The following is a 16,021-nucleotide window of genomic DNA, read 5'->3' as shown; positions in this document are numbered from 1 at the left end:
GCAGAACGAGCGCGCTCGACCGCAGAGACACGGGTCAACTTATTCCCACTGTCTCCATCGCTCGCCCCACTCTTCCTCCGCCTTTCTGTCTCGCGCGCGGGCGCCTGGCGCCATCTTCACGGGCGCGGTCGGCAGTAGCAAGGCACGCGCTGGTCGATAAAGAAGAATCTTCATTTACCATGGCCCGATAACTTGCGATTATATGTGCATATATTGGTCCGTTTTTTTCTCAAGCTTTTGGATTCAATGGTTTATTTGTATCAGAAGTGTAAATCAAGGTTCGATGGAAGTTAATGTAAGTTTGAATTTCTGATTAAAGCACGCTTGTAGTTTAGTGACTTACCACGCGCTTCGGATTCTGGCGTTGGTTAGTCCTCAGGGCCGAGAATTTTCTTGGTATCCAACAAACACCCCCGAGCATATTTTAACAGGTCCACTTTTTCTTTCAAATTTTGCGATGAAATTTGGAGCTTGTCATCACCGTGGGGGAAAAGTAGACAGAAGTCAATATACCCACGCGTGAAGAAGCAAATGTAGGCACCTTCGAAGGAACCTCATTCGAAAACATGGAGTCATTGTACTTCGCGGTTACTTACTTCGTTTTTGTAGCACGATCTCGTTATTGTGCGGTAAGGGGCTGAAGGCAGCGAAGTAAGCAATCGATAATGTAGAGAAGAGAGAAACGAAGATTGGACGGGAGTTTGAAAATTCGAAAGGGGCGGTGTAGTTAAGTGGAGAGAAGGTCGGAAGACGGGAGGCGTGGCCTCGAATAATCAGCTCAGGGTAGTCCAGTGTCCTTGCGCATATCCAGTGGCTATACGTTTACACATGTACTGTCGCTCACGTGTGTATCGTACATACGGGGAAGAGAGAAGTTCCGAGCGTTATCAATCACTTTCGTCGGTGGACCGAAAGGTGCATCAGTCTCGGCGTCTGTACGACAGGTAGAACGGCCACGACGACCCAGTTCCCGCGACAGGAGAGTAGCACGGCGATGCCCGCGAACAAGGGGAACCTATCGACAGCCCACAAAGAAAAGCCGGGCAACGGTTTCAACAACGCTGCCTCCAAGAAGAAGAAACGCTGCACCGTTAAGCATAAAAAACATTGCAAGCAATATCTGGTGAGTGAGTACCGAAACGAAAACGTTAATTCATCGCGAGCGTACACGGCCATGTTGCGATCGAGTCGAGCGCGTCTTCTGTGATCAGATAATTCCTGGTTGAATGTTTGCTCGGCGAGGCGCGGATAGATCATCGGGAAACGGTCCCCTTTTCGGAGGGACCTATCGGATTCACCTCGTTTCCTCGGGTACCTGCGATCTAGGAGCAGGATCGCGTAAAGGAGATTCGAAGAGACGCGGCCGTAGAATGTAGCAGGTTATGTGGCGCGGATGTCTCGTGTCGAAACGCGGCGTAGGGTTTGTTCACCTTTACCGATGCATGGTCGACGCGTTACGAGTTGCAACGATCGATCCGGCGCAAGCATGCCTCGGTGCCGGTCACGATGCAATTTTCATTCGAAGTTCCCCCCCTGTGATTTAATGCGCCGCGTCGAAGCCACCAAGTAATTTCCATATTTCTCTGTCGGTCCTTTCGAGCTTTCAAGCACGCGGATAGCCAAATCGGCCAGATCTCTCTGTTTCGTCGCGATACATGAACCATTCGGTCGGTAATGTCTGGCAAACGCTTATCTCATACCGATTACTTTTCCACTTATTTTTCTTTCCGGAAATCGACGCCATCTTCCGCCAGCATGTTAAACTTTTAGTTAGTTTAAAGGATTGTATCCTCCTCCGTGCAAATCCCCTTTCAATCCCCCCAGACCTTGCCTTTTTCTGTAAAATTCGAGTCGGTACGAGATAGAATCGACCATCACGAGGGGGACTTCGATACCCGAGACGTATCATAGCTCCGCGTGCACATTGGCGGCTCTGAGCCATCAAAATCCTACTGTACAATGTGACAATATATAAACAACGTTTCTTAAATACATGATTTGAATGTTTTATTGTTTTCATCGGGCCCTGCATCTGTACAACCCTATCCTTTGGACACTTTTAGAGTATGCGTATACCTCCTAGCGCCTGTACAGCCTGTTCCTTTCCTCGCTAGACGATTAGGCACGTTGCAAGTTTGCGTGCCCACCATTGCCAAGCGCGGAGGGTCACGGTGCACGTATGTACGTACACTGTGCATAAAGAGGAGGTGTATAAGAGATTCGTGCCGCGATGCGCGGCGATAGACGCGTGCTTGATCGTTTCCATGCGTCGCGACAAGGAAAAAATCGAGAAGGGTCGCGCTCGAATCCCAATTTCTCTACCTAGCGCGGAGAAAGACGGGGAGAAGCCAGTTCCGCGAACGGTAGAACAACACGTCGGGCATGCCTCTGCGGTGTATTAGCAACTTAGGGAAGCACGTATTGATTTCTAAGAATGCCAAGAAAAAGAGGTTGGTGCTGATTCGGCGAGAACAAAAGACGACACCAATTCCACTTCTGCAGTCCACTTGAACCACTTGCTATTATGTCCCGTAGGCGCGCAAGTTGGCAGAGCCGTATTGGCTTACCTACGAGAAAAGAATCCGCAGAGGCGCCTACTATTTTTTTCCTTTCACTGCCACGCGTAAACTGTGCTCGCGTCGGTTTATAAATAGTAAAGCTATATACCGATTCGAAGCTACGAGTCGAATGAAATATTACAGTTGAACGTTCTACGTTTTGATTATTGATTGACGACGGCAGAAGAGGCGCGGGGGGTGGGGGGGGAGGGTATTTTTTAGAAACAAAGCGTCGGTGGATATTAAAAATAAATTCGCGCCATATGGTGGCAAATTTTTTCGCGATTCGAACTGGCGTGTAGTGGATGCGACGTAATTCATGCAAATCGAGCAGGCGGGCTGGTTCGCGCGAGCGAGCGAGCGAGCGCGGCTGCAGCGAACGGAAGCGGAAGTTGAGTGTAACTTATCATCGACGGCCGCGCGGCGTATGTGCGTGTGGACCTGTTTAACGTCACGCTGTATTGAACTTCGCGTGCCGACCTACCGTTTCTTTCCAATCCTAGGAATGACCCGCCTATTAGCGCCGAAATTAAGCGCGTCCTACGCGTTACCGGGCAACGCGCGATCGATTCGAATTTGTCTTACAAAAATCCAACTCTTGTGGAGGAAATTTACGGAAAAAGTGCTTCGAAGAATTGACAAAACAAATTGGAAATATTTTTGAAACGCTCGCCGCGGGAAGTTTAACACGTTCCGCGCCACGATGGGAATCTCGATTTTTAGTGATGAGATAATTAAATTGCGATATCCAATTATAGAAAAACAATGGTCGTGCGATATTTCTAGATAATTTCAGCTCCTTTGTTCTTGGAATAAAAGTCTCTGCAGCGGTTCACGGTACGTGTTAAATCACCGCCGCTGCTGAACGAGTGCCGCTTCGTGTCGTCCCCTTATTTTTCTGGAAACGTCGGGCGCTCTCGCGAAACAGGTTTCCGGGGCCTTCGGAAGCCGCCATTGTCCCGTCCGATCCCGCTAATTTCCGACGATCAACGATAAATCCCGCTGCGTGAAGGGGAGGACGGGAGAAAAAGCTAGGCGTGGACGGCGAGAGAGACACTCGGCTAAAGATTTTAATTAACCCACTTGCGGTCGCATAGACGTCGTCTCGCCTCTAGGCTCGGTTCATTTTTAACGAGGCGTGGGCGGGTTGCCGCGGAAGGGAATTAAATCGAGCCGCCCGGCGACGTCTGCTCTTTGTCGGATATCATAATGTCCTATAATCTCATTATTTTCTCTCTTGCCGCGGTGGCATTTTCACTTTCCCTCCCACCCTCCCGCTCTCTCGCTCGCTTGCTCTCCGTTGAAATTTCCACCAAGAGAAACGGAAGGACGCTCCTTCAATTAACCACGAAAATTAGGACGGTTACTCTCGCTGCTCGGCATGTAAACAATGCGAGGCCGCGGCCACGCGCGAATGCCCACCGACGAGTAATTTTTTACACGGAAGGGTCCTCTGTCCTGGGCACTGCCAAGGGACTATAGGGCTCGCCAAAATGCGGGGCACGTGGCAACACTGTTGTCGTCGGAGGAGTCGACTCTGTCGCAGGGACGGGAGCCCCTACCCAGGGCCGGCGTGAACTTTTGCGAGGCCAAAAGAATGCATTTATATTGTACTTCTGAATTTTATAATAATAAATATCTTTGCATAGGGCCCCGCAAAATTTAAGATGGCTATCCGTGGATCGCGGGGCCCTGCAAAATTGTTTGTAATAAATATCAATGCATAGGGCCGAAGAAAATTTGCGATGAGTTTTTCGCGAACCGCGGGGCCTTTTAAAGCGCGGGGCCTTTTAAAGCGCGGGGCCGGGTTCCAGGAAACGTCGGCACGGCTCTGCCCCTACACCCAGTGTCCTGGAGCCCTTGACCGAAGGATTTTTTTTTAATTATTCTAAGAATCACCTTAGGCGAATGTAACGAGTTCTTACTGTCACCTTTGGTCAATGTAACAAGTAGACCCGGCTGGTTGCGCGTGCAAAGTGCGCGATGCACAGAGGCGCCGCGAGCGAAGAAGCGGCTAAAAGACCTGAAAAAGTGTGCGATAAATTTTTGAGCAACTGAAATTTGTACAAGCAGAACTAGGGCATAAGTAAAATCACACTGCAGACAGGTTCTCGCTTGCTTTCCGTGTCCTGTTCCTTTTATTCGCAATTAATTCTGAACAAATTTTTTTGGAAAGGTGCCAAACATTTATCGCAACCCCCAAGAAAAACACAAGCGCCGGACCTGGTAACAACAGCGTGAAACGAAGACTAGGAAATAATAAAGGTAACCGATAGAAGGGTTTGCAGCACTAGGACTCCCAAATCGATTCCGTTTTCGAGCGCAGTAGAGTAAATGGCCCTCCTAGAGCAAAACGATTCGAAAACCTGCAGTGGGATGTTTTTCTGCGAGGCTTCTTTTTCGAGATAATCGACTTTGAAAAGTGGAGCGCGCTGGACTGACAAACTTGTGGACCGAGCTTCAAGTAGAGCAGCGACGCACATTCGGGAAGGATTTTCTCGGGAACGAGGGCTCGTACGGGGAAACTTCATAGCACGTTTCCGATGTGTTTTTTCAAGAGAAACTCAAAACATCCCCGCTAATCCTAGCGCGGCTGGTCCTCGGCCGTCCGACTGCAATCACTCGACTCCCCCCCTCCGCGCGAATAGATCGAACAGATACAGGACACCCAGTATTCTTTTCATCCACCGATTGGGGGGAAGAAGAGCGCGCTGCGCGGTGGAAAAGATTGCGCGGCACGTGTGTTTGCACGGAACAGCAATTTCACGTTACTGTGACCCTGACGGACTCTGAGTAAGAATTTCGAATGGAAACGCGCTGCTTAATGCGATCAGAGGATCGCGTTGACGTTAGGAATAATAGGAACACTTTGGCTCCAGCGTGGTAATACTAGATAGTAGTTAATACACTAGAATTAGACGCTGTACCGACTAGGTGATCCTCTAATTATCTCAAGCACCGTGTTTATCCCGCAAGTTTGCAATTACTTTAAGACTCGAATGCAGGCTACAGCCTCTGAGATTATTGTCAGCATTCCTATCGCTGGCGACAGAAACGGTAGCCTTTCGAAATGTTCTTTCGTTTGGAAAGAAACAACAATGGAACAGACTATTCGACGTGGCTTTATGAGTCGAGTGCACGGAGATTGGATCACTGATTCGTCGGTTCATATTTTACACACGTAGGTTCCGCTACTGAAAGCTTCAAGAGGAGATCGAGTTCGAAGGGTTGTCTGTTATGGAAGGATTCTAACAAACTTTACTGTATTTGGTGTTTTAAAGTAAAGGCAGTGAAAGGTGCTCAATATGTAGCAAATATTACATTTTATACGGGGGCGGATTTGGGGATAGGTTAAGTAGGCTGCAAATTTCTGGGAGTGGCAAAGTTTTGGGAGCGGAAAATTTGGGGGAACGGAAAATTTTGGGGAGCACCAAATTTATGTGAGCGTTCGATTTTGGGGAGCACCAAATTTTTTGGGAGCGGTAAATTTTCGGAAGCTATAAATTTTGGGTAGTGGCATATTTTTGGGAGCACCAAATTTTGGGGAGCACCAAATTTTTTGGGAGCGTTCAATTTTAGGGAGCGGAAATTTTTCGAAAGCTATAAATTTTGGGTAGTGGCAAATTTTGGGGAGCACCAGATTTTTGGGAACGTTCAATTTTGGGGAGCACCAAATTTTTTGGGAGCGTTCAATTTTGGGGAGCGGCAAATTTTCGAAAGCTATAAATTTTGGGTAGTGGCAAATTTTGGGGAGCACCAGATTTTTGGGAACGTTCAATTTTGGGGGGCACCAAATTTTTTGGGAGCGTTCAATTTTGGGGAGCGGCAAATTTTCGAAAGCTATAAATTTTGGGTAGTGGCAAATTTTGGGGAGCACCAAATTTTTGGGAGCGATAAATTTTCGGAAGCATAAAATTTTGGGTAGCGACATATTTTGAACCAACGAAATTGGAAAGAGTTGAAGCACAACAGTTAGCGACAACTTTAAAAACAATTCCCTTTCTTTTCACATAGTAAATTACCAATAACTCACACGTGAGTTGTCATATCGAATTAATTTGAAAATTGTCTCGACTCTTTTAAATTAAAATATTTCACGATATTTCGCAGAAAGAGCGGCAGGCGCTTGTTAACCTAGGGGCGCCAAATCTCAAAATCCACCCCTGATTTTTTACAAATACAACAGGTGCGCTAACACTTACGAACAGCAGTCTATATGCGTAGAAAGGAAAATCCACTGGCAATTAATTTAATTAGCATACTCGATTCGTTCCTACGTATAGCCGCGCCAAGGCTTCCGTAAAGGTAACGCTTTCAACTCCATTTCCCCGTGAAATTTTCATCAGTTGCATCCTATGCGTTAGACATACTATTATACAGGGTGTACGCTAACCGATTCGATGAACCGAGCCTCGTGCACCCCGTCGTTAGATGCATGCACTGATCCCGAGAAATTCTGGCCTGCATAGATCGTTCTAGCCGCGAGCAGTCGATGCGACGGTGTGTATAAAATCCGACGCTTTATCCTTTGGCTTGCGCGCCACGTACACGTGGCCTCATGAATATTTATCCCCGCAGGTAAGTATTAATCTCGCATGTCGGCCGAACGTGCATTTCTTTCGCAGCGGACGGTGACGTTCGCCGCGTATTCCGCGATAATTCGCACCTTAATTGCTTTATGTTGTCGCGCGTGCGCTCGCGGATTTCGAATCGCATCGCTTGCGATCTGAATACGAATTTTCGGGCCGGGGTGGCTGTGCCTCGTAGAATGGATATTCCAAGCTCAAGAATATTATTCAACGATAAAAATGTGGCCTTAATAACTTTTCGATACCCTAAAGTAAGTTTTTCTTATTGAATTAAAATTGTAATATAAACACTGGCAGCTGTTATTCACTCTTGGTAAAAATTTTCTTCAAGATTTTCTTCGGGGCACCCTCCAGAATAGTTCCAAATAATAAAAAGAAAACGTGCGAAGTTTCAGCTCGATTTTGCAAGTATTCGCGAAACATCGAATCGCTAAGAATAAAAGAAACGGTTTCATCCTTTCCACTTGTCCAAAAAGCGAATACACAGAGTGAAACATTACTTTTTGGTTTTAAACTTTATTTTTCAATATCACAATGCGTCAGCGAATCTATTTCTTTTTTGTGGCAAAATCTGTTACTGTTATATTTTGACGTTTTATATATATATCTATCTTGGCTGTTAAATGAAAAAATGCGTCTTTTGACCCTTTTGGAAGAAATTCTGGATCGTGCAAAAATTTTATACGGGACACAATAGTCTTACCTCCTCTTCTCTATATTTCTTCTTTAATAGCCACAAGAAACACATTAGGTACTTAATTCAGTATACAATTTTTCTAAATTTTTAAATAAGAATTTAAGAGCACCTAATCGAATCTTCCGTACTGTGATTTTCTATTGGAATTCATATAGGTTCTAATGTCATTAATAAGATGTATTATAAATTTTAGATGTGTTTACACGTTCGCGATTAACTAGTAACACATTCATTTACGAAAATAAATGAGATTTATAATATTTTCTCTAGACTTAAGTTTCTCGAGAAACTATAGTATTTCTCGAGAAATAAGAAATTCGCAATTACAAAATTTCTCTAGAAATTCTCGAGAAGCAACACTACCTGCAGGTATATTACCTGTACCTGATGAAATTTAATCAGGCTAAGCGCGAGAAGTAATTATTTGTCAGGTGCTTAGTCTCCGTGGTCGATTACACGTGTTGTTGATAAGGGCTTACATACATCTCTTCTATATCTGAACTTGCAAACAGTGGTCTGAGATCTGGTTAATCCTGCCGCGAAGCTTCGGAAGGATTTCTGTACGAAAACACTGAGAGTACCTCGAGAAGCATTAGCTCACGAGACACGTTCATTAAGAAGTTTCTTTCCTCCCTGCTGCTCCCATCGCACAGCTCAATCCTTCCCTTCTAAAAGCTTCGGACAAGCCCCCACTTGGATCCGAGCGCACAAGTGCACCGATTCCTTAGCGAGCTGGTATCCACGGATCCACTGCCCTGCTGTCGCTCAGCGCCGGGGGCGCCGGGATATCGCGCGACAGATCGACTGGTCGATGGGATACGGGAGCCTCCTCTATTATTTGGGTCACGTGTGTTATTTAACGCACGGCGAGGAACATCTACGTCCGACCCACGGGCGACTGTCGCTGGAAAAGCTGGTGCGGGTCGATGGAAACGGGCTAGTCGGCAATGGCTGGCAGGCGTGTCCCTGCCGCCAACGAAAATAAGTGTTTCCACGGCTAAATAGGATGTATTACGCGGGGTTACGTAATCCTCGGCGATCACCCCTCAAAAATAGCCCGAATCGCGCCCCTTTCGTCGGGTCGCCTTCGCACGAACGCCGTCCACGCTTTTAGCCGCGAGGGGTGCGAAGCACGACGCCAAGTTCCGCGGCTTTGTGGGGAAACGACTGTGCTACAATTGATATGTGTCGCGGGTGGAGGAAGCTTGCTGATGTATTTGGTGAAGGTAAAGGGGTGGCTTTGGAAGAACAAGCATGCGAATGTCGTTATTCAAATTTATTTTCGGAAGTGGAAAAATATAGAATGTCTCCCTAGTTTCTAGATTTTAGATTCTAGATTCTAGAAGGCACTTTGGTATGCTACGGGATTCTCTACAGCTATATTTCCTCCACCCAGTGTACCAGCAAAAATTTCATCAAGAAGAGTCAAATGGTAATACGCTACAAGAAAACACTCATAAATAACTCTCTGATAGTTGATTTACTCGTGGAATTAATAATAATAATAATAATAATAATAATAATAATAATAATAATAATAATAAGAAAAAGAAGAGGAAGAAGAAGAAGGAAAAGAAGAATACACCGAGTTGAGCTCGTGAAACTCCACAAAATAATAACAATAATACTTTGCAAATATTTTCAGCTTACAATTAGAGGTTGTTAATAGCTGACAACGTTATTCCTGCTAAGTTTGAACTACTTGGGAGTTAAATATGGAATTTTGCTATCGAAGAGCACCGTTAATGGCGTTTTCCAAACAAAACTGTCAGTACACATACGAGATCGATATAAACTAGGAGAGAAGGTATTACCATTCCCCTGCCCTCTTTTCCAAAGGCGTGTAACTATCGTGGAATGCTCACTACCACAAAATTCATCACTGCCCCTTCGTATCGCTCTATTTCACCCAATTAACCGGCGAGTAATTAATACATCAAACGAAAAACGTTCGCACGCCGCAGAGAACACTTCGCGAGCGGGGTAATGCAGCGTTCGTTCGCGCGGTTGTTTCATCCCCGACCACCTCAGTAAAACTGACTCCTTCAAGGTGATCGTGGAAAGGGAGCATTGTTTTCCTCCTTCCACGATTTCGAGGGGACCATTCACGGCTGTCGATATGTGATTTTGGGCGCGGTGCTCTCAATAACCTCCACCTCCATCCAAACGGACCCTCCGATGCCATGCTGGACACCTGAGCGATTCGAAATAGGGGTGTCCCTTTCGACCGCTTCGCTCAATAATTAAAATCGTCTATCTTAATTCACGACTGCGTTGCTTCTCCAGCTATTAAGATTACACCGAAAGGATTGTCTTTTACGACCCCTCATTATCCTGCCGCGGCAGGGGTCGTCCCTGGGTCAGCGATTCAGCTGGAGCTTTTCGTAAAAGGACGACTCCTCCAGGGCCTCGAGCATTCGACTAATTAGACCAAAGTGATACCTTGGATCTGAATGAAATTCCAGAGGGAGCAGATTTTTGGAAACTGGGCCAGGTACGAAGTGTTAAACGCGAAGGTCAGCCACCCGTGGGCAGCTACTGTGAGCGAGCGGAACTCGGGATGCTGCTCGGCCAAAAGCGAACCGAATATTCCCATTTTTCTCGTAACATCGAGACGATGCTCGCCAGAGTACCTCGAGCGTGCCCCGCTCCTCTTTCAATTCGCGCAACGGCCGAATATATTCGAAAAATCTGCGTCCCCCGAGCCGTCGCGGGGGCTGCGTTTCCGAAACTTGCTCGCCTGGCTGGCAATTCGCTTCGTTTGCCCATTGTCCCTGCTTGGCGGCGCAAGCAGAAACATACCGGAGGTCGCGGGGCAGAGGTCGGGGGACTGCTCTGTAAAATGTCTGCGGTGTTCCAGGGGGATGGTTTCTTTCGGTGTTTCAGGGTGCGCAGTCCACTCGCTTTTTAATCTCTGCGCCACATCTATTGGCATTGGACGCGGAGCACAATTGTCGCGACACCTCCGTGCAAGGCGGCATTTTTAGCAAGTTCTCCCTCAAATATTTACCAATTGAAGAGTGATTTTTCAAAATGGGAATCTAGGCACAAAGATTTTAAAAGATTCCGGCAATTTAATACCAGAAACTGTTCGAGGTTTTCGACAAATGAGGATATAATGCATAATTTATTAATATCATCGGATCCTTTAGTTTCGATTTTGAGGTCCCAATGGCCAACTCCGTCTGTTGCACTTGAAAAAGAAAACTAAATGAAAAAAACTGGTTAATAAACTCGTTGTTTCGGGACCAAGAGTTCAGAATTTTTTTTTTAATCCCTAAAGAAAATTTAGGAAAACTACTGTTTGACATTTTAGCAAATTTAATCCCCGACAAAACGAGCAGAAAAAGATAAAAATCGGTTAAGAATTCACTGAGATACGGAATTTTGTCCACAAAAAGGTACTTTGGAACCACTGTGCCGCGGCTACGACAGGTTCCACTAAAAGGCTCACGACGAAACGCACACTTTCTTCCTTTCCCATTTTCAGTCCCCTAGAATCTAATAGCACCTAGATTCCTAGAAGTACAGTCGCAGCAATGACTTAATAAAACGATGGCCTTTGATGACTCAGAAGGCAGCAGGGACATCAATCTTAGAACTACCTCGTCAGCTTCTCGATAGGTAATAACTGCAAACTACGCGAACTAGTCAGCCGGCAACGGCATTTGGGATTACCCAAGCTACGACCACTCCACCGAATGATTAGACGTACCCTTTTCCCTCAAACGAACCCGAGCCGAAGGTACGCGTCCCATCTAGACGCAATCTAGACCCAGAACCTGGCCCCCTGTTTCGGCCGGAGAAGCAGACTCGTTAGTCGTGGCCAGCGAAGGAGAAGCTGCCTCGTTATTTGCAATTGAACAAGTGTACCGAGCTTCTCCAGCAGACGTATCGCATCGGCGGTTCGGAAGGGGTGCGGGATCCCGCGAGCTCCATTCCAGATTTCGGCACTGGGCACTGCCGCAGGAGCGCCTATAGCGCGGCTGTGTCCGCGACCACCGCAGGAAGGTTAGCAGCGTCGCGACGCTGGCTCGACATCGTGGCGCCTGCTACGCGAACAGGACGACTAACGACCGAGAGACGGAGAAGGACGAGCGATCGGGTGCCACGTAACGCGAGCAGGGGCTAGGGGGTAGCGAACAGAGAGGGAAATACAGCCAGGAGGGTGGGAGCAAAGGAAGCGTGGAAAAAGAAGGAAGTCGCGAGACGGGGGGTGAATTTCGCCAAGGAAATCGCGTCTCCTGTTCCCGAGCGAGAAAACACGTCGGCGAATAGCAGTCCTCTTGCTCTTATTCGCGTTCGTATCGAGGAATTTCGCGATAAAGCGGATGGGAATGCAGGGGATGGGTTAGGCGGGACTTGTCCCCCGCGGAGGGTAGAAGTTGCGAGGAGACCGTGGAGCGGCTCCACGCGACAAAGGACAAAGGGGGACTGTGCCATGGGATATTTCGGGGGAAGGTAGCCTCGCGATAAACGAGGGTCGAGGGATGGGGAATAAAGATATTGGAGATATTGATGATGATTGCGGGTGGTATGGGCGTGGAGCAGAGGCGACGTTTGTAATGCTGACGGAATATTCTCGGTGATGACCACAACAGAACGGGACAAGTTCCTTGTCACTCCGTCGCCATGGCGACTACAGAGGACCGGGCTCCGCGGTGTCTTAGCTACGCATTATCGAGGCTGAATAACGAACTTTTGTTTAAACCATGCCAATGGCGAGGGCGCAAACGGGATCCGAGAATGTACGTACCTGGGGGAAACGTTACAGAAAACCGACGACAGTCCCGAAGCGAGCGAGTCAAGAGAGAATGGAAGGAAGGCACCCGGGGGTTTGATCCAAAGGGAGGGATGAAGCTCGAAGGGAGAAAGACGTAACTACGTCAGGGCAGAGACGGCGAGGCTGAACTGACAGAGGGTAGGAGCACGCGTTAGCCACTGCAAAGAAAACAGAGGGAGACGGAGAGGGAGAGTGGCAGGGGGGTGTCGGACCGCCGAAGACAGAGAAAGAGGAAGGGAATGGATCGCGCGAAGGGAGCGAGCTCGAGAAAGGTAGAGCTACGTGTGCGAACTAAAGGCAGAGCCTAGAAGGGTGTACACCTTTATCGATAAATTCGACGGGAATGATCGGGACGGCGAAGGAGAGACACGTCTGGGTGGAGAAGAAGGACCGCGAGGATCGTGAAAAACAGGCGGAGTGTCCACGCTCGATGCGAGGGTGGCGGAGAAGGATAGAGGGAGAGAACAAGTGAATGGGGAAAGATCGTGGAAAACGGACAGGAAAGAGAAGGAGAACAAGAGAAAGATTAATAGAGAGAGTGAGACGGACGGAGAGAATCCAGCGGGAAAGACCGTGTAAAGTAGATGGACGGAGAGGCAGGGAAAGGAGGGAGGGTAATAGGGAAGTGGGTGGTGGGGTTGGGAGGGAAGAGAACAGGGAGTAACGTTGCGGACTATCGACCCGATCAGGTCGGGCGCCTGCGCTCTGGCAACCCCTTCTACCGGACGAGGCGTCTTGCCGGCGACGCGGCGCTCTACGCAACGTCGTCGGTGCGACGGTGGGACCAGTGCCTCTCACGATTCCGTTCTCGCTCTGCCCTCCGTCTCGTCATTCCGTTCGTAATACGCGTCCGAGTGTTACAATCCCGTCGCCGACGTGTATATATATACATACACACACACATATATATATATATATATACATACAGATATATATAATATTACACCACAAACGTCGTTCTTTTCCTCCCTCTCTCTTCTCTCTCTTCTCTCTCTCTCTCTCTCTCTCTCTCTCTATCTATCTCTCACTCTCTATCTGTCTATCAATCTCCACTCTCTGTCATTACTCTAGCTCCCTCCCTCTCGTTTCTCTTGCTTTTTATTCACGTCCAAGCACCCAGTAGTTCGTCAGCCGGCTTTTCTCCCGTGCCTTGGCGAGAGGCAAACGCGCAGAGGGAGAGAGAGCTCGCAAAAGTGCGAAACGCCGGCTTACCGCGGCTGCGAAACGACTTCGGTTGGTCGCGTGCGTCCGAGGAGGTGTTCGGTGGCCACACACGCGGGGGCCGTGTATCGATAGGAACTCGCGGGTCAGTTGAGACGGCGAGAGAGACAGGATCGGCTGACACCCGGATGACTACCACCGTTTCTAACCGGTGACACCGCGCCGCGCCGGGGCCCGCGATCCACGATCCAACAATCGAGCCGATCCACGGGAGGAGAGCACCGAGCAGAGGGAGAGAGGGAGAGAGAGAGAGAGAGGGAGAGAGCGAGAGAGAGGGATCTCGATACGACGAGTGGTGAAAGTTCGTATTCGAATTCGGTTTATCGGTAGGAGCAAGAGGAAAGGGCCCGTGGCTCGAAAGGAAGCAAGCGGAAAATCCTGACGACGGAGAGGATGGAGTGGTAGGCCTCCAAGACGGCCCACCCCTTTTTCCTTGCTTCCCTGGTGTCTCGTCTTCTTTTTCTCCCTTCTTTTTTCCCCGTGCCCCGCCGCTGGTTTCGTCATCCCTCGTTCGTCCGTTTGTCCCTATCCTTGTGGCACGGTCGCGACCCTGCGGACCTTGACGAAATCCTCGACGAACATGTCGCGTCCTTCTCTCGATCGTCGATCGACGGTTCCCCTTTGTTTCGAGTAGATTCTGACGCGACGGACTTGGACGTCTTCCAATCCGCGTATCGCCGCTCGAGGACGTCGAGCTACCCCCCGTGCCTTCTCATCTCCGACCAGTGCGCGACGCGCACGTACCCTCCTGAAACGGATCTCGATTCCTCCAGCTGAAGCTTGAGCCTTCCTCGGGAACTTAACCCTTTGTACTCGCGATTGCCCCCGAAATTAATCCCCTCGGACCGTGTCAAAGCTAACTCTACCCTTCAGTCAAGATACTCGAGACTCTCAAAGCTTTCCAGTCGCGATTGTTCCACGCTTCCGCGTGCAACTCATTGCGAGGGCACGCTCGCTTCGCGCACAGTGCTCCGAACGCCGAAAAGTATACCGCGTTACGCGGCGAAGCCGAGTGCCCGGCTCCCTTGAAAATTTCAGCCCCGGGGACGGGCATATACGGTGGAGCGCCCCCCCCCCTGCTCTCTGCTACCAGGAGACGCACCACGAGTGCAGAGGGTTAAAGTCCCGCTAAGGCTGCACCCCCCGAGCTCTGCCTCCGCGCTCACGTTATATTTCTCTCTCTCTCTTTCTCTTTTCCATTTCTCTCGTCGCGGGCACAACCACCACGCTCCGTTCACACCGGCGCTGTCTACCGTGCGGCCGCGCGTGCCCCATCGTCCTCGTGTGTCACTCCCGTCCGTCCGACCGCGCGCGCACACCCGCGCGTATATACACGCGTGCATACGCGCGTGCCACGCAGACGGAGCAAAGCCGGACGAACCGACCGCCGCTCGCGAATACCGCCTTCAACGGGGACCCCGAGGGAGCGAGGGGGAAAACGGAGGCGCACGAAGCGGAGGAGGTGGTGGAGGCGCACGAAGCGGAGGAGGTGGTGGTAGCGGCCGAAGGTGGCGGAGCAGCAAGAGTACAAGTGAGGAGCAAGTGTTAGCCGCGTCCTCGTAGACGCCGAGGAGTCACGTCCTCGGGAGGAGAGATCAACCTGGCCTGACGACCGTGCACCGCGTCGTCTCAACGGCCCCGTCGCTAACACAGCGGCTGTGTCACTACTGATCCACTGCCCCACACACCGCGGCCTCATGATTGGTTCATTCTGGAACCTCTGTCGTGCGTGCCCTTCAATGCCGATTGACAAGGTGAGAGAGAAACTGTCCCGGCCCGATCGCGGTAGTTAGAGGATCCTCAGGATCCCTCAGAGAGGGAGGTGTCTTAGGCACTACGCAGGCTGCCAGAGACTCCCGGGCGTGAGCCAGCCGAACGTTTCCGTGATCCTCCCAAAGGACACGGCTCGCGGACGGGAGCCTGTGGTAGCGGCTGACTGAGCGGAGGAACGGTTGCGCGCGTTAGTCTGACTTTGGGACCGTTCGGAACACTCGGTATCTACGTTCTGTAACGAGTGTAACGTGGAACAGCGGAAAAACACCACTTCAACGCGCCGGCGCTGCCTTTGAAAGGCGATCATTTCCGTGGTTCCGCGGCTCGCAGACGCTGCAAGCACGACTTTCGTCTCGCTGGTTAAGCCTCTGTCACCGGAATAGAGGTGATCTTTGGGAAA

General features: G+C 49.5%; 3 protein-coding genes across 14 annotated transcripts in view; all 3 read left to right on the top strand.

The window, feature by feature from the left end:
- Dop (microtubule-associated serine/threonine (MAST) protein kinase dop) overlaps positions 1-16,021 on the top strand; it is a 104,692-nt gene that overhangs the window by 35,967 nt on the left and 52,704 nt on the right. The gene's annotated exons all lie outside the window — the stretch shown is intronic.
- The window catches only part of LOC143369153 (uncharacterized), a 66,396-nt gene continuing 50,458 nt past the window's right edge, over positions 84-16,021 (top strand). For 8 of the 12 annotated variants that reach the window (XM_076812714.1, XM_076812715.1, XM_076812723.1 and 5 more), the window contains exon 1: positions 84-1,123. In XM_076812714.1, coding sequence (XP_076668829.1) covers positions 995-1,123 — 129 coding nt within the window. In that variant the 5' untranslated portion in view covers positions 84-994. Of the gene's footprint in view, positions 1,124-13,265; positions 13,506-13,584; positions 14,250-15,208; positions 15,603-16,021 lie in introns of those variants that run through there. The other 4 variants (XM_076812718.1, XM_076812717.1, XM_076812719.1 and 1 more) reach the window with 4 other exon arrangements.
- The window catches only part of Synj (synaptojanin), a 69,157-nt gene continuing 69,129 nt past the window's right edge, over positions 15,994-16,021 (top strand). The window contains exon 1 of the mRNA XM_076812674.1: positions 15,994-16,006. The gene's annotated coding sequence lies outside the window, so the exon portion shown is untranslated. The remainder of the gene's footprint in view (positions 16,007-16,021) is intronic.

This window comes from Andrena cerasifolii, chromosome 5, assembly GCF_050908995.1.
Source record: "Andrena cerasifolii isolate SP2316 chromosome 5, iyAndCera1_principal, whole genome shotgun sequence".
In the NCBI taxonomy this organism is placed as follows: domain Eukaryota; kingdom Metazoa; phylum Arthropoda; class Insecta; order Hymenoptera; family Andrenidae; genus Andrena; species Andrena cerasifolii.
Note: the sequence above shows the minus strand (reverse complement) of the source record. Positions and strands in the feature narration are given on the sequence as shown.